Source organism: Kogia breviceps, chromosome 7, assembly GCF_026419965.1.
Source record: "Kogia breviceps isolate mKogBre1 chromosome 7, mKogBre1 haplotype 1, whole genome shotgun sequence".
NCBI classification, from domain to species: Eukaryota; Metazoa; Chordata; class Mammalia; order Artiodactyla; family Physeteridae; genus Kogia; species Kogia breviceps.
The window spans coordinates 101,062,375-101,089,191 of NC_081316.1; the positions used below are offsets into that span (position 1 = coordinate 101,062,375).

Below are 26,817 nucleotides of genomic sequence, written 5' to 3' on the forward strand. Positions count from 1 at the left end.
GGGGTTCTGGAGAGGTTCCGGGCCCGTCGGGTCAAGCCACCAGAATCCCTCTCTCCTCCTCCCTGTCAAGTTTCTGCTCCAAGTCCCAGCTTTCAATCCCCGGGCCTCCCCTGCCCCGGGGCGCGCCTTCCCCCTTCCCTACCACGAGCCCGGCCGAGCCCACCTCCGCTCCCCGGCCCGACTCCAGTACCTGCACGTCCTCATTGCGGAGCTCGTCGATTAATACCGCGATAGGGTAGAGCGAATCGTCTCCATCTCCGCCCGCTGCCCCTTGGCCCGTGCCGGGTCCCGCCACGCCCGCCATGTTCTTTCTCCTCCGCTTGGTCGCCGCCGCCCGCTTCGCGCCCAGGCCCCGCCCCGCGCCCGGAGAGGCGGGGCTAATACCCAGGCTCGGCTGGTGCTGAGGTCGGGGAACCAAAGTTCCTGGCCGGCCGGTGGAGGACCCATCCCGGACCCCGCTGCCGGAGGTGCAGGTCTGAACTCCAAAAGACAGGTGGGCTGAGAAAGAGAAAGGAGCCCGCGTGTCCTTTCCCCAGGCAAAAGAAACAGGGGCAGGGATTCATCCTGTTCATGATGATCTGAAGGCGTCGGGGACTTACCTGAGTGAACCATGCTGTGCCCTTTCAGGACTCAGGCGGACCAAAGAGGATGCCCAAGGACAGGAGGAAAAAAGATTTAGCGCCTCTCCTGACTTCATCCTGGCCCTGAGCCATTTGGGTCGCCAGTCCTAATTTCCCCGCTATCCTCAAGCTTCCACAAAACCCCTCCACCTCTTCCTCTGGCCTGTGCGCCAGAATTGTATCTGGCTTCTGCTCCGTAAGACAAATAACGCGGGCGGTGAGAGAAAATGAACAGTGCTATCCAAACTCCCCAGTCAATATTTTTTCCGCTTTCTCCATGCAAGCTGTTAAAAACATGTTGCTCTCTTGTTTTTGTGTTTCTTTTCAGTTTGGTACTGGAATGATGCCTTCTGTTGTATTTTCTTCCTCCCATTTTTTAGGTCTTTAGCATGCTAGAAGTACAACAATCAAGCAAAACTAGGGCAAGCTTTAATCCTTCCAAATTGGGTAGCGTGGCTACTCTGCTTGTACAAGAAAGGCTAAACTGACCTCTGTAGAACTCCAAGAGTCCTCAAAGGCAGCAGTGGCAGGAGGTGAGGGTATGGGAGTACTTTCTTACAAAATTTAGTGGTAAGTTTCCGTTTACCCTTGTTAGGGCAGCACGGAATAACTAGAATGTCCCTGTTTGTTTGTTTGTTTTGAACTATAATTTAGGCAGCTTAGATTGATAGCTACCTATGGTGATCACAAGCTCTGAAATGGTAATTCTATGTGTTTAATAAAAAAAGTAAAATTATTAATCTAATTTAAGAGACTTTTTTTAAAAAAACATGGGGTTCTTGGAAGTAAACACAGTAGATAAGGCTTTTGATCATAGTGAAAGTTTGGGAACCAATGGATCTGAACAGTAATTCTCAATTTAGGTTTGTGCATGTGTTCTCTAGGGTTTTAATTTTGTCTTTTTAAAAAATATATTTATTTATTTATTTGGCTGCATCCGGGTCTTAGTTGTGGCACACGGGATCTTCCTTGCAGCATGCGGGAACTTTCTTTGAGGCGCCTGGGCTTCTCTCTAGTTGTTGTGCATGGGCTCAGTAGTTGCAGCACGTGGGCTTAGTGGTTCTGCAGCATGTGGGATCTTAGTTCCCTGACCAGGGATCAAACCCACGTCCCCTGCATTGGAAGGCGGATTCTTAACCACTGGACCACCAGGGAAGTCCCTAATTTTGTTTTCATTTTGATAATTATTTTTTAGATTTGCATAAGCATATTCTGGATTATTTGGATGACTACTTTATAACCTGGTATTGCCATGTGATCTGAATATCTACATTTGCACGTGTGTTCATTGCTGCTTTTATTGTTCTGGGATCATGAGAAAAGAACAGAGGCGAATTTAAAATGAAAATGGTGTTTTCAAGCACAAAATGAAAGCCAAATCACATCATAGGACTGCACTGTCACAGTAGTTCTAACAGAAAAGTGGTGAGAAAATTGAGATAATATAGGTCACTTGGTGGCATAAGCATGTTGAACTCAAAAGAAGCTGAGCTTTTCTCAGGCAATAACAGTCACAATACAAGGGATAATTTAGTTTCAGCAAAATACATCCTTTGCCGTGTTAAATTGCTATAATATTAATATGAGTAGTATTAGTTTTGTGGTCTCATTTGTATTTAACTTGTAAATCTATTTTGGTGTTTTTAGTTGTATAAGAACTATAAAAAAAGAACATTATATTCCTACTTTATATTTGTAAATTTAAGTAACATGGTAATAAAAATAATTTAAGTAAACTTAGGGTTTTCAAGATTTTTTTCCTTAGAAATGGATCCAAATACTACTTGTTTGAGAAGCGGAAAGTTAATAGTTTTTTTGATTTAGTACTTTACCAGTTAGGAGATCAGAAGGGGTTCCTATTGGCATGGGGAGGAGAAATCTGTTCCCTTATGGTTTATGTGAAAAGGCTTCAGAAATGATAAAGGAAGCAAGCACAGAAAGAAGCACATTAACTCAGTTCCACACATATCATCTCTAGATATTAGCTCAGGCTTAGACGAGCTAAGCCTTCGGTATGCTAAACAAAAACTAGCACACTGATGGATGCTAAGCTATTTTGTTTAAAACTCAAATATGCTTTGCTTACCTAAGCACAATGAATTGGACACCTATGGAATAACACAAGCTGAGAAAATAGGCCCCAGAAAATTGCCCGGTTTGAGAGTCATCAATTCTGGACTTCAGTTCCCACCTCTGTCTCTGACTTATCGTGACTTACCTCTCCCTCTACCTCAGTTCCACCTCTCACCCCCTCACCCCCAATAAAATGGAGCTAACCACCTCTGATTCCCTCTCTAGTTACTGCGATGATGTGAGGATGAAACAGGTAGTAAACATGGAGATGCTAGTAAATCCTTCAATAAAGTGATTAAAACAAACAGACTGCAGCAGAAAGAGGCCATTTCAAACACTGGGCTGAATGGAAACTGGAACTAAATCTAAGACTGTCTTTTGGGGAATGTAGTCCACTGACTATCTGAATCACCTAAAATGCTTGTTAAAAATGCAGGTTCCTGGCCTCCACCCCGGATCTACTGAATCAGAATCCCTGAGAATGGGGCACATTTTTGCCGTGCACCCCTGGTGATTTTAATGTTCACTGAAGTTTGAAAGTCATTGATTTTAAAAATTCATCTGGAAAAATAATTTCCATGTCAACAAAGAAGCATCTGCTCATGGAGAGTCTGAAAGCTCTGCTCAGGTAGCCTTTGGAGGCCACCTCTGTCCAGAAAAAGCAAATGACAGCTACAGTTGCTTATCACTAAACAATTCTGTCCCTTTTGGTTGTGGTTTTTGCCAGATTATAACGATCCCTCGTTCGCGTGATTCCTGGAAGCTAGCAAAGCGCTGCAAATCCAGTCCTGTGGCACTGAGCTGTTTCTATATCCTCCTCCCCCTCTGTTGCTCCCCTCTGGTTCTCCTTTCCACATCCCACACATACCACAAGAAACTAGTGACCAGGGAGCACCAGAGGCAGCCGCTGAGATTAGGCTGAGGATTTAAGGCAACCCTTGGGAAACAACGTGACATGCTCAGCACAAAAGCACTGAGTTCTGACACCCACATACAGTTCACTCATCAAATGAATCAAAGGAGGGCAAGGTTAGACTTGCCAGTTCCTGTCAGATGAAGCATGGAGAATACAGAGAAGCACAGGCAGATGGGATCCACAGCTCTCAGTGCCACAACAGAAAAGGGTCAGTCCTGAGGAAGCTTGGATGACATTGGCGTGTCCTCCTACCTCTTGCCTCACATTTATTAAGGTTGCCTCTTCCTCACAGAGCTTTGCAAATAAGCACTCAATCAAGGGCTGATCTGCTCCACAGTCACCCTACTGGGAGAAGGCTGAGCACAGGAGAGAGAGATTTATGTGTAGGTGGTTCTCTCAGGTGTCATCCCATTGAGAAGGCTGTCAAGGGAGTGGTGGGTGGCCCAGTTCATGCACAGAAAACCTGAGGCACATACAGGCATTTTCCAACTCTCTCCACTTAGCAAGATGACCCTGGGAAACTGATTCCCTGGTCTGTACTTAATTCACTGCAGAGTAGTAATTATCACCATAGCATTAACGATATTTCCAATTTATATTTGTACGAAGAATGTCTGCATTCTGTGGGACTCAAATATTTTCCCCTCAACTTCACCTCAATATTTTCTCCTTTTTTCTCTTTTCCACTTTGTGGCAAAATTTTAATCCCAATATTATGGCTGGGAATACTTGACAAAGAGAAAGAGACTTTACCTGGACCCACACAGTGACTCAGAAGAAGCTATACAACTCATAATCAGGGATTCTCATTGTCCCTTGCTTTATCCCCTCCCTCCGTGCCACAGCTTATCACCGTAAGTAAAATTGGATTTCCAGAGCAAAATTTTGTTTGAATTATTGGGAAGAACAAATCAAAGAAATCAGACAGTTCTGATTCAGGGCAGTCTATACAGTGGTTATGAGAGTATACAGTGAAATCAGGAAGACCTAGATGCACATCCCAGCTCTACCAGTTACTAATGTGTGACTTTGGGCAAATAACTTATCCTCTCTGAATCTTGGTTTCTTCATCTGTAGAGTGGGGCTGTAAAGCTTACCGCATGTGGTTAAGATTAAATAATTCACATAGAGTGCTTAGACTAGTACCTGACAAGAGTAAGCCCTCAGATATTAGCCATTAACAGTTATCATCTACTGAGGAAACAGAAGCAGGAAAGAAAACATTCCAATCAACTAAGCTTTGGCAACAAACAGGACCAATGTGAAAGGATGATGAAATCTACATGATTTAGAGTCAGAAGACCTGACTCAAGGCCTTCCAGAAGGCTTTCTCATTGGGAAGATAGGGACAAATCTTACCTTACTTCTCTCTTGGGGTTGTTGCGAGGAATAAGATCCATACTGTAAAGTATCTTGTAAATGGTAGGCAGGACACAACTGTTAGCAGTTATGTTTTTGATTTCCAGGGGCTCACTGAATCACTGAATCTGGTGCCCACACCAAACATATAAAGAGAACACCTGGAGACCTAAGTTCAAGGTCTGTTGGCCCCCAATTCCCGAAGAACAGCAGTCAGTACTTCCCCTGACCACAAGGGTAGATTTAAGATACAACAGATCTGGAGGTCAAGCAGACATGGTGACCTTTCTCAAAAGTCTTAGGCCCCTGAGTCCTATTATGGGCCCTAACATTCTTAGGACAGACCCCTGGTTATTTTGCCAGATGCTATACACAGCCCAACAAAAAACCTTTGTTACAGTGTTAAGTGAAAAAGCAAGGTACACAGTGTTATTGAAATTGTGGTACACAGTGTAATTTAAACTGAAAATGTTCAGAATTAATAGATTACTCCTAAATAGTTAATATCAAAATATCTTAAGATTTAAAAAAAAGCAAGTGCCAGAACAATGTATATAGTATTTTACTATTTGTATAAAACAATGCACATACATGTGCTTGTATAAGCATTAAAAAAATCTCTAGATGAACACACATGACTAATCACATTGGTTGATTATGGCCATCTGGGAAACAGAAATGGGAGATTTTTTAATTTTTCCATTTATCCTTTTGTTTGTTTGGTTTTTACTATTTACTAAACTCCAGATTTTACTCAAATTTCATCCATTTTCCACTAATGTCTTTTTTTCTGTTTCAGGACCCAATCCGGAATATCACATTGCATTTAAGCTTTTTGAATATTGAACCATAAAAACGATCACATATTCAAACAAACACAACTTCTGGCTCTTGGTTACCACACTGTAGACTGCACTCTGCCTCCCCCTGGTTGGTTTCCCCTGTGACATCCATAGACGTATTAATAGTCCCCTCCTGCCAGCTATTCCCTATCTAGCCCTGCTCTGTCCATGGGGTAGAGTCCAGATTCCCTTCTCCCTTATTTTTGTAAGCCTTCATCACCATGTATTGTACTACACCCAGCCAATGTAAGTAGCTTCCAGCATCAGGGCATACTGTCCCCAGACCCTAATTAGACAGAGGTTTGATTTAGCAAAAGCAGGGATTACTTAAATATTCCAGGTCCCCTAAAAGCTTTTCCCTGTGGTGTCCCCTAAAGACGGTATTCTTTCCCATTTAAAATAAAATATTTTTTTATTTATTTGGCTGCGTCGGGTCTTAGTTGCGGTATGCGGGATCTTTGTTGTGGCACACGGGCTTCTCTCTAGTTGTGGCACACAGGCTCTAGAGCGTGCAGGCTCAGTAGCAGTGGCGCACAGGCTTAGTTGCCCTGCAGCATGTGGGATCTTAGTTCCTTGACCAGGGATCAAACCTGCATCCCCTGCACTGGAAGGCAGATTCTTAACCACTGGACCACCAAGGAAGCCCCCCCCCCTTTTATATCTGATCTGCCCAACAGAACGGTTAGGAAAAAGGTCACAGGAGTAAGAAAGAAGCAGTGCCAAGACCCCTGGACACACCATTCACATCGCAGCAGAGATTCAGCTGGAACTGTAATCAGAAACCAGAATTTCCACTGACTTCTAGGACTTCAGGAAGTCAGCTCCCTTTCTGATCTAACTGTGTTGAAATTAAAATTAGCTGAGGGCTCACAGTGTTCTAGAAAATGCCCTACAGATGAGAGTGGGCATATTCAGGATGGTATGGCAATAGACATACAACACAGAAACAGACTCACAGACTTCAGAAACAAACTTATGGTTACCAAAGTGGAAAGGTGGGGGGAGGGATAGATTAGGAATTTGGAATTAACAGATACACACTACTCTATATAAAATAGATAATCAACAAGGACCTACTGTATAGCACAGGGAATTCTACTCAATACTCTGTAATAACCGCTATTGGAAAAGAATCTGAAAAAGAATGGATGTATATGTATAACTGATTCACTTTGCTGTACACCTGAAACTAACACAGCATTGTGAATCAACTATACGCCAATATAAAATTTAAAATATTTTTAAAAAAGAAAGAAAAGAAAAGCCCCTACAAAGACTGAACGCTCTGTCTTACTAGGACAAGCTCTGAGCTCTGATTATGGAAGGTAGAATAAGAAGGTCGTTGAAAAAGTGACATGACTGTGACTAAACCCTGTTCTTATCTCTGCCCATCTAGCCATTCCAGACACCCGAGCACAATACCCAAACAGGAGGTCATGAAATAGGAGGTGTACCATCATGGTTACGAGAGAGGGTCTGGAGCCAGACAGACTGTTTGGGTTTAAATCCCAGGTCTGCAACTTTCTACCCAGGTGATCTTGGGCAAGACATTTAATATCTCTGGGTATCAGTTTCCCCATCTTTAAAAAGAGGATAATAGTTACCGAGCTCACAAGGTTGTTGTGAGGATAATGTGAGGAAAAAAAGCAACTTGAAACCTTCTTGACATATAGTAAATGCTTAATAAGTGTTAGCTATTACTCGTATTATTTCTGCACAGAGCAAATCTGATGATCTAGAGGGTGAAAAAAAAACATAAAAGGAAAACAAGAAACCCCCCCAAATGACAAAAACCCCAAACCTCAATCTATTCCCCAGATAGTTCTAAGATTGAGTTCAGAAATGGGATAAAGAAAGGAAATCTTCCTTCTTTATCAAAGAGCTGAACTTGTCTCTAAAGGCCTAAATCTGCCTAAGTGGATACCCTATACGTTTAAATGCAAATTCTGCTTCCTTCTGCAAATGTTTGCTTTTCACCCCATGACCTACACATGAGGAGAAATCGAAGAATACGTATTCTCAGACCATTTACTTTACAGGGGCTCAGCCCCTTCTACCTTAAATTGAGCTACTGTAGATATTTGAGCTGTAGATAATGTGTTGGCATCTGATGGAGGGGAGAACCCTGAACAATCATATAGCCTTTGAGTTGCCTTTGATATCAATAAGTTAGCAGAGGAAAAGTTAAGACTGCTTTGCTCATGTCTGGAAACTTGAAAATGAGTAAATGGCTGGCAATTACCCCTAAAAGTTGCTGCTTCCCCCTCTCAACCAAACACATATCTTTTACTACCTATGAATACCATGAAGGTCATGTCAACAGAGGTAAAATTAACTGGGAAGAATTGACCTGTGGATCATTTACCAACCAAGGAATCACTGTTAGCTGTCACAAATTATGGTCACGGTTTTTTCTCCTGGAAAATTCTGTAATTATAGAAATATAGGAGTGTAATTCTAAAGTATACAGATTCTAAAGAAATGCAACTCAGATATTTCAATTTGCACTGGAATTTTGACACCAAGGATACAGCAAATAGTGGAACTAATTAGATTCCTGGAGGAAAAGGAGAGCTGAAATTTTTAGTGAGAACAGGCTGCCCTCTGCTGGACACTGGGGCACTGCAGACAAGGCTGCCTCGAGTTTTCAGAAACTGATACTCGGGAGTAAAACAAAAACAAAACCCCAAAAGCATGGCAACAAATTTAAACTCTGAGTTCTATTTTTTAGAATATCACAGACTCTGGGAACACAATTATAGAAAAAAGCCCAAGGAAAGGGGAAGGGGCTGAGTTTTTTTTTTAATTCACAAGATTCTTTTATAAATGTAGCACTGTAATGCCAGCCTCCTTTTCTACGTAACTTCACAAATATTTCACAGGCAAGAAAAAATGGGAACATATTATATATAGGAAATACCAGGGAGGCTTACAGACATATTGTTAATAGGGAGACAAGGAGCGAGACCAATTCCTGAATGATACATGGTGTTTTCTTGCTGGTTGAGTGAACACATATCAGGTCGTTTCTCTCAAAATGAGATTAACCTTTGCTCCTCTCATGTCTGCGGTGGGGGGTAGGGGGGGTGGGGGGGTGGCGGGGGGGGGTAGCAGCAGTTCCAGAGAAGCTCCGAAGACCAGTGTCTGAATAACAAAGGGGAAGTCTTCACCGTACTTGTCTCAAACAAACAGATAAGTATGTAAGATCGACAAAGCAGCCTCCCTCAGTGTGCCCTGAGCAGGAGGGCTTAATACCCACACACATTGTTTTTTCATTGTCCGATTCAAGACAGCCACAGGTCCTTAATCTGAGGAGGCCAATAGGGTTTGAAAAAGGCCAGGCAGTCTTGGGGCAGGTTGGATCTGCCAGCTCAAACTCTCTCCTCCCATATAATAAATAAATTAAATGGCACTTGAATGGGTCTGAAATTGCCAAAAATAGTCATTCCTTTTTTCCAAATTGTTATCATTCAAATGTACTGAGATGAGAGGATCAATGAGAAAGGAACTAGAGTAAATTATTAACATCCATTAGTGTACTTCAGTACCACATTAGTTAATTGTTTCCCACAAAGCGGGGCCCAGAAAGAATGAGAGATGGGACAGGTAAGGTTTGATAGGGCAGAAAAAGCAGAGAAAAGGGTCTGGGGAGGGTAAGAGGCCTGGGTTAGCAGGGGTTGTAACTGGAAAAGACACCAAACATTTTGCTGACTGAATCATCTTTGATCTTTCCTGTGATTGTTTGTTTTCCAGTCTCTAATATCAATAGCAGTGGGTAATTAGAAAAATCACCTAAGGAGTTTAAAAAAAACAAAAAAAAGTAACGATCACTAGGCCCATCTTGGGCCACTAACTCAGAATTCCCTGGGAGGAAGGGGGTGGGTCCAAGCAGACAGGGGCAATTTTCAAAGGGTCCCCAGGTGATACTTTCGTGGAGCTCCAGTTGAGAATCACTGCTCTGTGGGTCACATCTTCTCCAGCATTGAGTATGATGATGCTGAAGCAGCCTAGCAAACAGACCAGAAACCATACCCTTCTCATTTGGCAACTTGGAATTCGAGGGTTAAAATGGCAAATTACAGGCCAATGGTACCAGTTGCCAAATACTGATTCTGCAGGCAAATAAAAGTCAAAGATAATCCTCCTAAGGCAGTAAATGGCTGGAATCCATGGTTGTGGTCGGCAAAAAACCCTTGTCAGAAGAAGTTACTTTTATCTCACACAATCTTTTGGCTGATAGGGCCATCAAGAGTCACCCTTTACACTCTTATCTCTAGCCATGTCAAGGCAGAAGATGCAGCTCAGAAACTAGAAGCAAAAACAAACCAAAAACCCCTACTACCTTGAAGTATTTTATAAAGATACCTCAAGATTTCCTTAAATATTTTAAAGAAATGCTCATACTTAGGTATGCTATTTAACCCAATTGTTAATTTAATCACGAGCTGTTTATTCTCAGGAGCTACAACAGGAGTTCCCAGTCTACCTGTCGTCTCACTACAATTCTGTATTCTCACATCCCTTATCTGAATGTCTCTCATGTATCAAACCTGTTGGTTATAATTTGTTTCAGTGCCAGGTCTGTGGTGAACTCCAGGGCTGAAGAGAGCCAAAACAGCTTTCAGCCGCAAAAAACCACTTACTACTTGATATTATTGAATTTGAACGTATCACTACGAAGTCATCTTGCAGTTAGACTTCCTTTTCCTAGCAGGGCATCTCACACCTGAAGGAGAGGCTTTCTGCTCCAAATTCATTCAGAAGGTGTTGTGGGCTGTCTGACCCTCCAAAACCAAGTAATAATAAAAATATTCAGTAAAGGTACACAATCTTTTTCGAAGGTATTCTGAGGAATCCTCTTTTGTGTGAAAGCATGTGTCCTTCAGAATTCCTAAAAGATACATAGCATTTAGCCTCATTCACATCTTCCAAATTGCCCTTTGAGTTACTATAGGGCTCATGACTTGCTCTATTTTCTGTGGCCTAAAATCGACCAAATTGAAAGCAACAGCTGTGTGTGTGTGTGTGTGTGTGTGTGTGTGTGTGTGGTACACGGGCCTCTCACTGCTGTGGCCTCTCCCGTTGCAGAGCACAGGCTCCCGACGCGCAGGCTCAGCGGCCATGGCTCACGGGCCCAGCCGCTCCGCGGCATGTGGGATCCTTCCGGACCGGGGCACGAACCCGTGTCCCCTGCATCGGCAGGTGGATTCTCAACCACTGAGCCACCAGGGAAGCCCCAACAGCTGTATTTTTGTTGCAGGTTCTTGAAGTGTGACATGGTCTTTGCCCCCAGACGTGCCAACAATGTTCTTGAGAGACAGGTTTGCAAGGGTTGCGTGTTAAGGTTCTATGTCATTAGTAAAGACACTAGGTACTCAAGAGGGTTCAGGAAGTAATCACAGGGGTCTGAAGTCTAGAAACACTTCATAAAAGAGAGGGAGACTCAAGCTGGCCCTAAAAGTAAGAGAAATAAACAGGGAGAAGGATGACCTTCTAGGAGGGGAAAAGAAATTCATTAGGGCTGTGGACTTCTCTCCCTTCTGGGATTATATTAATAAAATATCCTTCTCTAAAACAACTTGGAAGAAATAATCAAACCAAGTTTCCCAGGCATTTTGGGTCCTATGGAAAGAAAACTGGTAACCGGTGGTACTAAACCAGATGGCTACTAGAAGTTATTGGCTATAAGGTGCAAGATACAGGAATGATGGTAGAAATTCATTCACAAAAAAAGTTTTATTGCTACTGACAACCCCTGACAAAGTGGAAAATTACTTAAATGTTAGATATTACTAGATCACATTTCTATGACTATTAAGACTCTCAAAGCCCAGAGATTCTTAATCCAAAAACGTAACATGGACCCAGAAACTCTCTTTTAGGCACAATGTTGACACACTGAGTACTTCCCACTGTGCTTGGTTTTTCCACAAAATTAAACTAACCCTCACAGGGTTTTCCAATGGCTTAGACCCAGAGTTTTCAGAATAAACATTCTGGGCTATTTGGTCTACAGAGGGCAGGTCTATACACTGAAGGATGGAAGTGGGGGTGATGGAAGGAGTTGAGCTCCTTCAGGTTCCAATCTCCACCAAAGATTTAAAAGCTAAAAGCAAAAGAGAAAATATCAACTTAATAAAAGGAAAAACAAACTGCCAAGATTTATTTAACTTTTTCTTTCACAGAAAATACAAGTATGTAATGTAAACACTGACATGTGAAATAAAGTACAAGGATCAGGAAGACAAATGAATTGAACAATACTCTTGTTTCAACACTGCGGTGCTTCCTGATTTCACTTGCAGCATGAATCTCACGGTAAATAGATTATATACTGGAAAAATTAAAGGCAACATTCGTTTAGATTTATCAAAACACCAGAGAGCCTCTGAAATCCAACAATGCCATATGGAAGTCGGATCTTTCTGTTGCAGAAAAATTACAGCTGAGCACATGTCCATTTATCTGTGTACCCAAGGCATTTAATGTAGGAGCCTAAGAATGAATTAATACATGAGCTTATTATGCCTATGGAGGCAAAGATTAAACTGTGCCTCTTTTTGCTCTTCAGAGAAAATAAAATTCACCAAATTTAAAGCAGAGCTGCCCAACACTGGCCAGAAGACAGCACAATCACGGTGAATTCTTATTTTAATAAATTCCACAAAATGCAAAACACAATAAAGGATTTCCATTGGTGCTTTGCCCAAATGGTCAATCTGGATCTAATGCTGCAGAACTACATGGGGTTTTGAAGGTTCTTTCCCAGAACTCCAAACTAGAAAAAATGACCCAAAGAAATGGTTGGGATCAAGAACCGCCTTGATTTAAAACAGAGAATCAGTTTCTAAACTTGAATTCAGTAATAAAGAGTGTAGCTTCACTCTTCTGTTATAATCTCGAGAGATTAAAATGAGTGGTCTTTCTTATCAGATGACACCGACGAGTTGACAGGTATACTTTGATAGCAGATGCTACTACACAGGCTGGTTCAGTAATAGGACTCAGTGTCGTGAGATCTGGGGTTCAGACAAGGCTGCTTAAGATCTAGAGATCAGAGCGCCCTGGAATTGCCAATACACCCGACTCCCTCGCTCAGCTCCATAATCAAAGGTTATTACCAATAAGCTGTGGACCTTCATTCATTCCTTGATAGTCGACAATCTGTGGAGAAAAACGTACCTGAGATACTTTATCCTTACAGTGAGCACAGCGGTCAGCTCGTGCTGAACGCTGATGCTCTGGAGGAGAAATGCTACTCTCACCAAGTGTTTTGAAACCCTCTTCCCAGGCAAAGCTAACCTCCCTGTCTTGCTGAGGTGGAGATGTTTTAACACGTTTATGTGTCATGTGAAAAACACCTTCACAACAAAAAACATTCATTTTTATATCCCTTACCTGACGAATCTGGCAGAGTGTTCTGCAATTTACTGTGGTCTCACTAAAGATATTCATAGAACAGAGCAAACTGAAATCAGGCTTTAAAAGGGATAGCAACTGATATTCTCAAGGAATACCTAGATTAATCATGACCTTTTGTGTGCTATATTACAGTAAGTTCTTGCTTAGAAGGCTTTTTCTTTTTTAACATGCAACATGATAAAATGGATCAGTACTGTACCACTTTGATTAGAGAAAAGCCACTCACCATGGACCTCCATTACTGTACCCTCTTCATTCGCCTTGGCAAAAAAAAAAAAAAAAGAAAAAAGAGAGAGAGCTCTAGCCACTGTGAAGGACAGTGTACTATTACTGCAGGTATGGCAAGATATTTCACTAAAAATTCTCTATCCTATAGTCAGACCACATGTGCCAATATTTGCCTTGGGAAACAGTAATCGAGTATTGAAGATTAAATACAGAAATCTTTAAAGCAGCGAGTGGGACCCCAGTTTATCTTCACTCTCCAGTTATCATTGTTCTATGCTATCTAGACCTACTGACTCACAATTCTTCAACCCCTCCCCAGATATTCCTTTAGAGGGGATCCGAACGAGGACTCTTCCTATGGTAACTAGCCATTTCTTCCCTTGTCCCTTCTCCTCTCTTGGGATCAGTTCCTACTGAAAATCCCTTCTCTTTGAAAAATGAAAGATGGAAACTCTGAAAAATGAATGCACCCTATTTGCAGATACTAGACACAATCACCCTTAGGTAAATAAGGCACTATAATGTGACCCCAGATTGACTATAGGAATGGACCTGGTATTGGATCCTGCGTGGCTTCAAAGGAGCTTGACTTCCAAACATGAGCACTACTTTCCTGCCACAGGCCAGGCTGCATCCCGGAGCACCGCTACGATGGCCTAACCAACAGGCAGACTGGACGCTCCAAAGAACTCACAGAAACACAGATAAAATTCTTCCTTAAAATAGAAAGTTACGTTATCAATTAGGTCTCTGGCCAACCTCATCGTTCTTTCAAGTAATGTTTTCACAGTCAAGTCAGGAGTAGGGACGAGCACGGGATGAGAAGTCAGGCAACCCAGGTTCTGGTCCTAGCGCTACTACTTATTGGCTGTGTGGCCTTGGGCAAGTCACCTTACCTCCCCCTACCCCCTGCCCCACAGTCTCAGTTTCTTCATCTGTAAACTGGGGATAAAACCATTTGCTTTGTCTACCTCACATCATGACTGTGAGGATCAAACGAGATAATGTGAGAGTGCTTTGTAAACTATGAAATACTGTGTGTAAAAGCAAAGTAAAGTATATACTTATGTTTTAATTAAGTCCTTAGCATTGCCTATTTGACTAGAGGTGCCCCATGCAGGATGCGCTTTGCAACAGACATACTCAAAAACAGGTGCCATGAATATACACTGGTCTTTTTCACTAGGGTTGTTTAAAAAAGGGAGATTCTTAATTTCCTCAGAAATGGCCTCAGAATAAATTACTTTCAAATGTGATGTCATCCAAATCTACCAACTGAGAGAGTTAATTTTCTCCACGTATGTCCTGTGCAGTTATAGTCTGGTCTGTTGATACCTTTATACAGGGAAGTCTTGAATTCAAGAAACAGCATGCTAAAACTTAAAAAACAAACAAACAAACAAAAACCCAAACCCATAGAGTTTTACAGTTTGTTGTAAAGGAAATAAGATGAAAGCAAGAGGCATCTTATGTAATGAAATTAAGCCACAGTTCCTCAACTGGTTGCCTTTTTCCTGAGATACCTCCAGGGTAGGGTCCTGGTCCTGTGACGTGCTTTAGAAAAGCTTAGTCTTGCTGGAGGTGAAAAGGACATGTAGGTTGGCAACTAGGCTGTGCTCATTTTCAGCACTAGGATTGGAACGAGAAGGTCTGCTACGAGCTGCCAAAGAGCTTTGGTGGAGAAGCTCATACGGCTCATGGGAGGCTAGTTCTTGGATGCCAAGCCAGAGTGTGCAGAACAGCTCAACACAGCCATCCAGTCCCGGGATTTTCAATTCTTCCTGAAAGTTGGTTCTACTCTTCTCCGGTCTAGTAAATAATTGAACAGAAGAAAAACAATGAGATGTGGAGCAATGTCTCTACCCGGACTTTAGGGCCTTTCTCCACCTAGCTGCACAAAGTGTACATGCAGAACAGAGACGCACATTAAGAAGTGAATGTGATTGACTCTGACCAGCCCAAAGAGCCCAGATTCCAGTATTCTTGTCAGACGGCTTTTATTACAAATGTTACAAACGATGACTTGGAGGGAGTCCTGTCAGTGGAATTACCAGTTAACAGGATGGTTGTCCTTTGGGGCCACAGGCATGGTGCTAACCTCCACTTTTCTTCCTGATTTGCTTCCCTTTCCGGGGTTTGAGGATGGTGTAGTTTGCGTACACTGTATACTGATCTGACAGGAAGGGAACATAGAATGCCCGCAACAACTTTGAAGATCTGAAAAACGAGAGAAAAAAAGAAAAGACAGAATTTTATCATTTGAGAGAATTTACTAATGTATTGAAAATGATTAAAGGAAATAAACAAAGTGCTATGGTGAGGATTATATTTTATACAAGCAGCACAGAAACGTCTGTTATTTAGCTACTACCTCTTGATAAAAGACTTAATCAAGACCAGGTACCTTCTTACCTGCACCCAAATGATAGCCTTCTCTATTAAGCCACAGGATATCCTTCAGAACAGCTCTAGGTCTGCACTTTGCATTAGAATTTGCCATAGAAAAATTCCAATTCAATCAAAGGACTGCTATTACAGAAATAAATTCTTAACACCTCAAAGGTTTCTGTACCTAAGAAACTGTAGAGATGTCAAAATGCTCAAATGATCCTGACTTTGGCTCTAAGTTTTCCTAGAGAGCTGGAGAAAACTGTGTTCTGGGCTTCCTGTGTTCTGGCAATTCTTAAGTCAAAGAGAGAATCTTTTTACTTTTTACTAAAATATAGATAGGAACAGCTAAAAACCTGAATTTCTCACAAGTTTCTGAAGAATGTGAAAAATACCTCACATTTATTGAATACCTAGTATTGAACAGGCACTGGGAAAAGTGCTTACACTTTGAAGGATATTATTTAATCCATCTGATAACCCTACGAGGAAAGTGATATTATCCCTATTTTATAGATAGGAAAATGAGACTTACGTAGATTAAGTAACTTGATAAGGGTTACACAGTAGGTGATAAAGCCCTCATTCAAATCCAGATTTGATTCCAGGTTCTGCACTCTTACCACTCTGGTTTATCCTGCAGCCCAGGAACAGGCTAACAGGATTCATCACTTACTAGAAAAAGAGGCAGTGATAGTTTTGAATTCTATACGAAGTATTACTTCTTGACTATGGTTTCTGAGTCTAAAAACCAAAAGCTGGCCCTGAAGCTGCCAACCTAAATGAGGCAGCTGAAGGGTGTTCCGCGGCCGGTCCTCTTCCAGACTCTCAGCTTGTAAATGTCATGTCAACGTGGCATTTGTGCTGGCAGCCTACCCCTGAGTTTGGCAGACTCCTGCAATGCCTGCACACAATGATATCGTGCTTGGCATACACACCTCTCAGAGACTCTCCCCAACTGGGATGCTGGCAGTGCTCTGTGCTCTACAGAGATGCTCTTCACTTCAACAGCTAACAGCTCAAGGGCTTTGATAGAGAAAAGAGGCTTAGGAGAGAGACACACGAGATAAAGCAGGGCTCCTGCAAACAAAATGAACAGGAGGAGGAAGCAGCTACCTCAGTCAAAAAGAAGTTAATTTATTCTTTCTGTCCGTGCGGCACAGATAAGGGGAAGGTCAGAACAGAAAGTTGTAAGCTGGAGCAAACTCCTGCACGCTCCAGTGTAGTAAAGAAAGGCTAAACCGAATTAAACGTTATTTCCATCCCAGGTGACTCCACACTGAAAGCTTCACTAATACAGTCAGTATGTATTTCCGGTCACCTCCGTCCTTGGTATAACATTAGGTCCATTGGGCCCAATTTTACTTTCTTTTTGGAACTATTCCTTACTACTTGGGAGGACTGTTATTTCATAATTTTATTCTTCTTAGAATCTTCCAAACAACAAAGGGAAATTATATACTTATTATCAAAAATAGAGTAAAACTCACTCTATCTTGTAACTACCATATGGGTCCAGCACAAGCTTTTATAAATTTAAGCTACATTATTGAATCTTAGGGGTCTTTTTTTCCCCCTACATCTTGGATTATTTACAACTATGCTTTAAAAAAAAGACAAATGATAAGAGAAAGGAAGAGTGATGAAATCCCCAAAAAGGATGATGCAAAAGTGATTCAATTATATTATCCTTCAATTTTCTCACTGTACTGTGCAAAGTATGCATCATCTTTCAATAAGGTACAAAAGACTGGAGACACTATCTTTGTAGTCTGCACTTAGCTTTAATTGAGCACAGCTGAGAGTTCAGAATTTTACAATTTTCTGTCCATAATGCCAATGAGAAGGAAATCGACAGAGGAAGACATTTCACAATCAGAAGATGAATGCAAAGAGACAAATAGCAGCACTTAAGACTCTAATGATGATGGTAACATTTACCATAAAGGCAAAATTTCAGACTATGAGTCTTTAGATGACCACATACTAGACGAATTTTCTAACTCAAGAAATGATGAGTGAACAGTATATTTCTAAGAACAAAAAGGAAATAGGTGTTCTCATTCAGTTAGTCATCCAACAGGAAGGACTTTGGAGGGATTCAGAATGAGCCTCCCCAAAGCATACAGCTTTTAGCATGCAGATTATTTTGAGCTGAAGATAAGGCCCAAGAGACACAGGAAGAACTTCCTACCTCCCCCTTAACTACCTAAAAGAATCTAGATAGGGAAGCTGGCTCAGAGAGAGAGGTATTACCAGAGATAATTTTTTATCTGAATGACCTATCTGTGTGGCAGGGAAAAAACATCTGCCCTTCTTACTGTCCTGTGAATGACCCTCCTCCCCTCCAAAGTCCCAGGCCTCTATCCCGTTGCTTAGCTCAGGATGGCATATAAGCCTCAACTGCCTGAGGCTTGTCTTTGGGTCTCTTATTTATATGGGGCTCCTGTACATATGAAATTAAATTGGTTTTTCTCTTGTAAATCTATCTTACGTCAATTTGATTATTAGGCCAACCACAAGAACCTCGAGGGTAGAAGGAAAAGTTTTGCTCCCCTATGACTTCATCATGCAATATTTTGCAGCAAGAACTTGGACTATCCTGTTATGCTAAAAGGGCATATGACTATATTCTTTTATTTTTTATGGGGTCTGTGTGCCAAATTCTATTTGATACAGTTCATGAGTGGACAAATGCTGAGGGCAGGTCAATATATAAAAGTGACTAGAAGGATACAGATAATAAAGAAATAAAAAAATCAAAAAATTGATCATTTTGATTGATGTTTATAAATCTAAAGATGAAAGTGTTTAAATTATGGAGCAAAGAAGATAGTTGTCTTCTCTTCAACAAAATTACGAGCCATTTAAGGTTTCAAAAAATTCTTCAAGTTTTGCATTTTGATAATACAAATGCAGGAAGAACCAGAAGTAACAAGCTAGAACCTATTAGAGATGTATCTGAAGTCTGGAACCAGTATTTTCAAGATGTATATATTCCAGGTTCACGTATTACAGTTGATGAGTAGTTAGTTGAGTTCAGAGGTGCCCATTTCAGGTATGTATATTCAAAACCAGGAGAATATGGAATAAAGATTGGGGTTGCTACATTTATATTATTATTAAAATTTCAAATGAAGTTTTTTAAACTATGCTTTTATTATTCTTATAAGTTATTTTAAAAATAACTAAAATATATGACAACAAAAGGGGTCTATTGGGCCAAGACAGCAAATGGTGATGACTATTTTTAGGCTGATAGGTCATGCCAAGGAGTTCATTCTAAAAGATCATTTCAGAAAACTATCTTGGGCTATACATGGGACATAATCATCGTGCAAAATACTGACCTCCCTAAAATGGAAGAAGGGCCGCTATGCTTTACTGTTGAATGCAAAAGGCAAGCTGAAACAAAGGTAAAAAAATAAAAGAGATTGGGACAAAATAAATACCATACAATTAACAGATGAAGAGTACCTAGAATATATAAAGTATTACTGCATTCACTAAGACAAACAACTCAAAAGGAAAAAATGACAAAGGACATAAACAGAGAAAAGAAATGTAAATGGCCAATAACCATATGAAATAATGTCCAATTTTACTAGTAATTGGGGAATGTAAATCTAGATACAATTTTTCAATAATCAGGTTTGCAAAGGTTGAAAAGTCTGACAGTATCAAACACTGGCAAGAAATTAGGAAACTGATATTGCCAGTAAAAGTGGAAACCTGCAAGAGCCATTTGGAAAGGCAATTTTAACAATACCAATTAAAACAAAAATTATGCAGTCCCTGATACAGCAGATGATTTTTATTTTGTACTTTGCACCATATTGCTTTTTTAAAACAACGTACTTTGTTTTCCATTTGTTACAATAGAAAATTTCAAACATATACAAAAGTACATGAAATATATTACTTGTAATAATTTTTAAAAACCAGTAGACAAAGTTTTAAATAAAGGAAACCTCAAATCCTTAAAATGAACAAACAGAAAAACGCTATGTGCTCACTATGTGTAGAGCTTTGTGTGCTAGCCCTGAAGCCTCTGTTCTCAAAGAGCTAATAATCTATAGTTGGAAGAAACAGAGTATGAATGATGTAACCATAATGTAGCATACACTAAATATTAAATAGCTGATACATAAGTTCAAAGTGATAATACACATATTCAGAAGAGAGAGCAAACACTGAGGGTTGCATACGTGTAGAAGAAGCATTTACTGTACATTACTCCATTTTGTCCATCCAACATTCCAAGGTACACTGGGCAAAAAAAAGCAACTTGCTCATCCATAACCAAATCTATAGGCAACTCAGGTTAAATGCTCTGTCCACTCAGCAACAACTGGAGAATGGCTTGAATAAAATCCAACCTCTAATGATCTACAAAGCCGTAGGAGATCTAGCCCTCACTTACCTGTCTCACCTCACCTTGTGCCATTTTCTTCCTTGCCCACTACACTCTCACCACACCAGCCTCCTTTCAAGTTCTTCAAAATTACAAGTTCTTTCCTATTCTCAATGAGGATTTCAAAGCCCCACTGAATGTGTGGTTTGCAATAACCATCTTGCTAAGGACAAGCATGTGTTTATCCCAAGAGACCCAAGAAGCACTGGGATTCTCCCATGCTTCCTCAGTGTACAGGCATAAAAAAATTAGGCATCAAATTCTAGATAATGTGTTCAGGAAGCAAGCAGGCATTTCTAGTTAAGCCTGAACACAAAACTATATAAGAGGTGGGAACTAAATGAAAGGAGAAGTTAAGTAAAATTTATCATCAGTGCTTGGTACTGGAAAAATCCTTACTAGAAGATGAACCTTCTTTTCTCCTGCACATTTTGCTTATGACTTTTAATAGCATTATCTGTCTTTAACACCTAAAGCCACTAATTTCTTCCAGGGGATGAAGTGAGTAAACAATCAACACATACACTTCTGAGCTGGGAAGGGAAGATTCTGTGATTTTTTTTTTTAAACCAAAAGACGAAGTTGACGTGAATCCTGCATTTCTAATACTATAGCTGCTGTTCTAGATTAATTTCTTTCCCATCAGTAGCTTGAATATGTTAAGCATGACTAGGGCCTTTCAAATTGTTATATTGGATGATTGCTGGAAGAAGGGAAATCAAATTGGTTATTTGCCTTTGTGAAAGAAAAGAGCATTGGAATAACATGCATGTGCACACATTCAGACACATGGAAACAAAGGTCAGACTGAATCACAAATTAGAACAAAACTAATGCTGAGGGCTTCCCTGGTGGCGCAGTGGTTGAGAATCCGCCTGCCGATGCAGGGGACATGGGTTTGTGCCCCGGTCTGGGACGATCCCACATGCCGCGGAGCGGCTGGGCCCGTGAGCCATGGCCGCTGAGCCTGCGCGTCCGGAGCCTGTGCTCCGCAACGGGAGAGGCCACAACTGTGAAAGGCCCGCGTATCGCAAAAAAAAAAAAAAAAAAAAAAAACTAATGCCGATCAAAACTCATACAATGTCCGTAATAATGTGAAATGCCAAAGTATTGCCCTAGGGGAGCACAGGTAGCATAATTGACACTGGACACTGAAGTACTTCCCCTCCCAGTGAGAAAGTCACTCAGGCAATTCAAGGATGAAAAAGACGTGAACAGAGCAATTGCCTGAATAGCATAATTAGCTGGTAGCTCAGAATGTTTTCTAATTCAATTACCAGCCCTACTTATCAGGGCTGGGGAGCACTCCGCTGTGGAGATTTCAATCTGCTCTTGCTGACGTCAGTGGAAGACTGGCTGCCAGTCCCTGATGTCACCAGCTCAACAGACACAATGGAAATGCTCGGTCAGTTTTTCATTTTAAAAAGAAAACGTCCTAGTACTCAGGTTTTTCTCTTTTATTTTTATCTATCTCTCTATCTCTCCATCCATCCATCCATCCATCCATCCATCCATCCACCTATCCATCCATCCAAACATTACTATCCGTGTAAACCTGCAGTCTGAGCTCACTGCCAGTTCTCTTTCTTTTTAAAGCTAGTTCCCTCTCTTTTTGTCTTTGTCTCTTGTTCTCTCTTGCACTTAGTTCACATTTCAGTGACAGACTTCCACAACCCTCAGAACAGAACTGGCCTTTCAGAGAAATCATCAGTTCAGAAGAGAATCTCAGAATTCCCTCAAGACTTAATCTTAGTCACAGTCAGTCTTTAGTCTCATATCAAGCCGTTTAAGAACTGCTCAAAATGCTGATATGCAGCAAAAATGTGGCTGGTCTTTAATATTCTCTAATAGGAAATGGGGTGAGAGACATTACTCTCATGGTAAGTAAGACAGTGGTGACATTTATCACTTCTCCAAAATAAAGAAATGGACACAGGAGTTACATGCTATATGTTAATTCTCCCCTAGAATATCGGTCCCTTGAAGACAGAACTTTACCTGTCTAACTGCTGTACTCCAGCTTTTAGAACAGTGCCACAGAAAGTGCTCAATAAATATCCTGTGAATGAATGAATGACTACACCCTGACTCTTAAATCAGAGCATCTAGTTTATCTCCCTCGCTTCTGGCAATATTCATCTTCTACAAGGAGAAGGAAATATCAAAAATAATATGAAGCTCTTCTTTCTCGTCTCTTCTCGACCAATTCAGTCCTAAAGTCATCAGATGGGGCAGAGCAAAGTAGGAGTCTTCAGTGTGCACGTGGGGAGGGGGAAGGTGCAGTGGCCATTGGGATCTCACAGCACAAGTGAGATGCGGAGGGCATCCATATCACAGCAAACAGAATATATTTTTTTCCCAAAAAAGTTTTAATCTTTTTTTGGTGGGGAGGGAGGCTTCACACATCAAGGGTTTAAAAATCAAAATTTGGTAAAAGTAGATGAGAAACACCTGTAGGACACACCTGTACAACACAAATGACCTAAATGTCAGTAAAATAGTAGCCAGGGGAACCAACAGTGACTGAAGGAACAGGAAGAGGAGAGACAAGAGACAAAACCACAGAGAATGCTGAAGACTCTGACAAAGTGGAAAAAAGCATTCAAATCCATTTTAAAGCATCGTGCTGGCCGTACAAAGCATTTCTGCAGACCTGCATTTCTCAGTCCTTGCTAGAGCTTCACGGAGCTGTGATCAGATTACTCTCACACTCCATGTTTCATATCATCTTCTGGTTCCTACTTCCTTTATTGCCTCGTTTTCCTCCCCTCCAGCCTCTCACTTTATGCCCCAGCAACACAGAACTACTTGCACCCTCCCATTTCTTACCTAGCAAAGAGAATATTAATGCAAAAGGTCAAGAAACCTCTCCAGGGACTTCCCTGGTGGCACAGTGGTTGAGAATCCACCTCCCAATGCAGGGGACATGGGTTCAAGCCCTGGTCTGGGAAGATCCCACATGCTGCGGAGCAACTAAGCCCATGCACCACAACTACTGAGCCTGTGCTCTAGAGCCCACGTGCTACAACTACTGAGCCTGTGCGCCACAACTACTGAAGCCCCTGTGCCCTAGAGCCCATCTGCCACAATTAAGCCCACACGCTGCAACTACTGAAGCCTGCGCATTCTAGGGCCCACGTGCCGCAACTACTGAAGCAACTACAGGTGCCTAGAGCCTGTGCTCCACAACAAGAGGAGCCACCGCAATGAGAAGCCCACACACAGCAATGAAGACCCAACGCAGCAAAAAAGAAAGAAAAGACGTACGGACGGATGGAAGGAAGGAAGGAAGGAAGAAACCTCTCCAGGTAGGTAGGTAGGTGGAAGGAAGGAAGGAAGAAAGAAAGAAAGCTCTCCAGGTTTCAGTTTCCACTAAATCATCATTACCCATGTGACCAGAATGACGTTGTTTTCAGTGGGCATGTCCACAGACCCTGAGCATTCAATGAATACATTCAGTTTTGACTCTTTGATCCACAACTCCAAAGATCCACACTGCGTCATGACTTGGAAGTTTGCTGAGGAACAAACGAATCACATCACTGCAAGACTGGTGTACGGAGTGAATCATTTCACTGCTTTGTGGCCTTGGCCAATCATCTGACATAACAGCATAAGCTCTTGACCAGTCACCTTTCTCCAATATTCAGAATGGGGAAATTGAGAAAGAACTGGTATTAAGCAAGTGGTCATTTTCTGACCTTCAGTCCCACCAAGGTTGATGGAGAAATGCTCTTGACCAGCCTTTTTCCATCTGATAGCTACTTAGATGTGAAGGTATTACATGCTCCATCCACCATTCCTGTGGAGAAGACACTAAACAGTGTTCAAGAAGATTTCTGTCCCTACTCTATGGACCCTCATTTGAGCTACTTCTCTGTGACAGACAGTAAGTAGCACTGGAGGTCACAACACGTAGATGATTCTGGCAAGTTTTAGAGAGAGGAAATAATGAGTATACTTTAAAATAACTCAACAATCTTTTCTCTTCTTTTTTAGCTTAAAAATCCAATTTATTATTTCTTCCAAATCTGCGGCTGACTGATGGGTTTTCTGTTTCACTGGGCTTTGGCTGGAATGTTCATGGCCAGACATGGGCTGCAAGTTCAGCTAGATCTACAGGCCTTCAGTCCTCCTTTATGTGGGCTCCTCTCTCCACCCAGCCTTTGGATTTCCTTAAGGGGTGGTACCTCGGTCCAAAGAAGGAGCATTCCAGGAGACAGGAAGTAGAAGCCAATCAGCTACTCGACAATCTTTATTTTACCAAATAAGAGCATGAGAAGCTTCTGAAGAAATTCTTATTTCACCTTTTTCTCCCTTCTTGCTTCAGCATAAATCCAGTTTTAGGAGCATGAAATACATCAAATAATTGATAAATATTTTCTGAGACCCTAATATGTGCTAAGAGTTGTGAGATTCAACAAGAGATGTTGTTCTAACTCACGAGAAACCTCGAACACCTCTGATGATGCCAGCTGCTTGGTCTAAGCTGGCTAAAGGTGGTGGCAGTGGTAAGACACTGTATGTATACACTCTTCAAGCCTGAGAGGCGCTATAGCATGGACTTGGAGAAAAGACAGTCTCTTTCTGGAGAACTAACTTGACAACAATGGAAAGCAGAGTGTCTGAGCTTCAGAAAAACAAAATGATAATGATTAAGCAGTTGAAGAATACGATGAGCAAAACACCAGCGTGTTCTGAAGCCAAATCTAGCCTGAGGTAGCAGTCCTGCCAGACAAAGGGTCTCAGGAGAGCATCTGGGGAGAAGAAAAAAAGGACAGCCCCCAAACTGGTAAAGAAACAGAAAGTATAAGAGAATAATAAAGTGATGAAGAATTACAAAAGTACAGAAACTCCGATCGCTTCTTCCTTACAGTTTCTCAGTACTCTTGGCAGAGATGAAGGAGCTGAGGGCACCACTGTGGTCGACGTGCAGGGAGAAGACAAGAGCACTTCAATCGCTGCTTGGGAGGGAGAACTAATTCCACCCAGAAGGATCTGCATGCCATCTGAAGCATGTCACACTGTTGGCCTAAAGCCAAATTCTGCCAGGGAGTGTAGTCTCCCTGTCTACCTGGGTAGCAAGAAGCTGCATATGGAAACAGCCTGCTGGACTATTTGGGGGCGTCACAGGTCTCTTCTGCAAGAAATCTCCTTCAAAAACATTTTTTTTCCAAAAATTATCTCATTTGGATGAAGAACAGCATCAAGAGCTGTGATGTTTCTAAAGCATGTCCATAAATTCTTTGACACCCCTCCCATCGATATGGGAAGTCTAATTCCTTTCCCCCTTGAACATGGGCTAGTGGAATGCCTTGCTTTCCATGAATAGAATGATGTGGGAATGATACTGTGTGAATTCCAAGGCTAGCTCATAAAAAACTATATAGCTCTTGAGATCCCAGCTACTGAGAGCCAGCCACCATTCTGAGAGGAAGCACAGGCCACATGGAGAAGCCAGTGGTAGGTGTTTTGGCCAACAGCCCCAGCTGAGAGCTAACCAATAGCCAGCATCAACAGCTAGACATGTGGGAAAGCCTTTGAGACGCCTCCAGTCCCCACCACCATCTGATGGCCAATGTTTAAGAATCCGGAGTAGCTGAAGAACTGCCTAGTTGAGCCCAGTCAATCCACAGACCCAGGAGAGAAAACAATAATAAATAACTGTTGTCCTTTTATACCATTAAGTTTGGGATGATTTGTTACACAGCAATAACTGGAACAAGAGTTCCCAATTAATTTTCACTTTACAGTGGTTTTCCAGTGGTCTTCTTATCTTCCAGAAATAAACTGTTCTGCTTATGCTGGGGTTAGGGCTGGGGACACCATGGCTGCCATGAACTAGACTATGACACAGAACCAAAATGGATACAGGTGCCATGTACTCTTTAGGTCTCACAGCTGCTGGATTCACTTCTTCTTGGATGTTAGAAGGAGAGTAATAGTCTCAGTAAAAAAAAACCTCCATGAGAATCCTGTGCTGGGCATTGAAAGAGCACAAGCTGCAGATGCTATCACCACAATCCCCACCTTGCTCTATAGAAATCCTCTGACTAGAAACGGCCCCTCTCCTACCATACTAGCTGAAGATGTGAAGTTCTAACTCTTTGCTTGCATCTACCTGTAATCATAAATTTGGCAGGGCTTTGAAATCCTGTCCTATTTAAGTCTCCCCAAATTATCTCACATCCTTAGTCAAGCAAAGCCTAAAATTCAACTGGATGAGGCTAATATGCTCCAAAATGAGGAAGAAGAAAATATCACAATCCAAAAACCAAAACCAAAGGTGAAAGCAAAGCAAGCAAAACATAAGGGACCTATAATGAAGGAGGAAAGAGTGGGTGGAAAGTGGCAAAGCACTGGCAGGGCCTCCCAATTTGTTTCTAAAGCTACAAACAGGCTCTGTTGCTCAGGAGGCCAACTCCAACACCGTGGAGAGGCATTTCCCACCAGACTCCCTCAGCCAAATATTCTCACCACACTTAGAAAGGAACCCACCATCGAGCTGGCAAGTTATTGCAACAGTCTCCCTTCACTCCTCTCTGGGGAATCTCA

General features: G+C 41.7%; 2 protein-coding genes across 8 annotated transcripts in view; both read right to left on the reverse strand.

Annotated features, from left to right (window-relative positions):
• The window catches only part of PPP2R1B (protein phosphatase 2 scaffold subunit Abeta), a 37,403-nt gene extending 36,968 nt beyond the window's left edge, over nucleotides 1–435 (reverse strand). For 2 of the 4 annotated variants that reach the window (XM_067038920.1, XM_067038921.1), the window contains exon 1: nucleotides 191–347. In XM_067038920.1, the coding sequence (XP_066895021.1) occupies nucleotides 191–304 (114 nt within the window). In that variant the 5' untranslated portion in view covers nucleotides 305–347. Of the gene's footprint in view, nucleotides 1–190 lie in introns of all 4 variants that reach the window. The other 2 variants (XM_059069487.2, XM_059069486.2) reach the window with 2 other exon arrangements.
• Nucleotides 436–11,946: 11,511 nt separating this feature from the next.
• The window catches only part of ALG9 (ALG9 alpha-1,2-mannosyltransferase), a 96,235-nt gene continuing 81,364 nt past the window's right edge, over nucleotides 11,947–26,817 (reverse strand). For 2 of the 4 annotated variants that reach the window (XM_059069479.2, XM_059069473.2), the window contains exons 15-16: nucleotides 15,559–15,677; nucleotides 11,947–15,269 (exon numbers count right to left, since the gene is read on the reverse strand). In XM_059069479.2, the coding sequence (XP_058925462.1) occupies nucleotides 15,232–15,269; nucleotides 15,559–15,677 (157 nt within the window). In that variant the 3' untranslated portion in view covers nucleotides 11,947–15,231. Of the gene's footprint in view, nucleotides 15,270–15,511; nucleotides 15,678–26,817 lie in introns of all 4 variants that reach the window. The other 2 variants (XM_067038922.1, XM_059069475.2) reach the window with 2 other exon arrangements.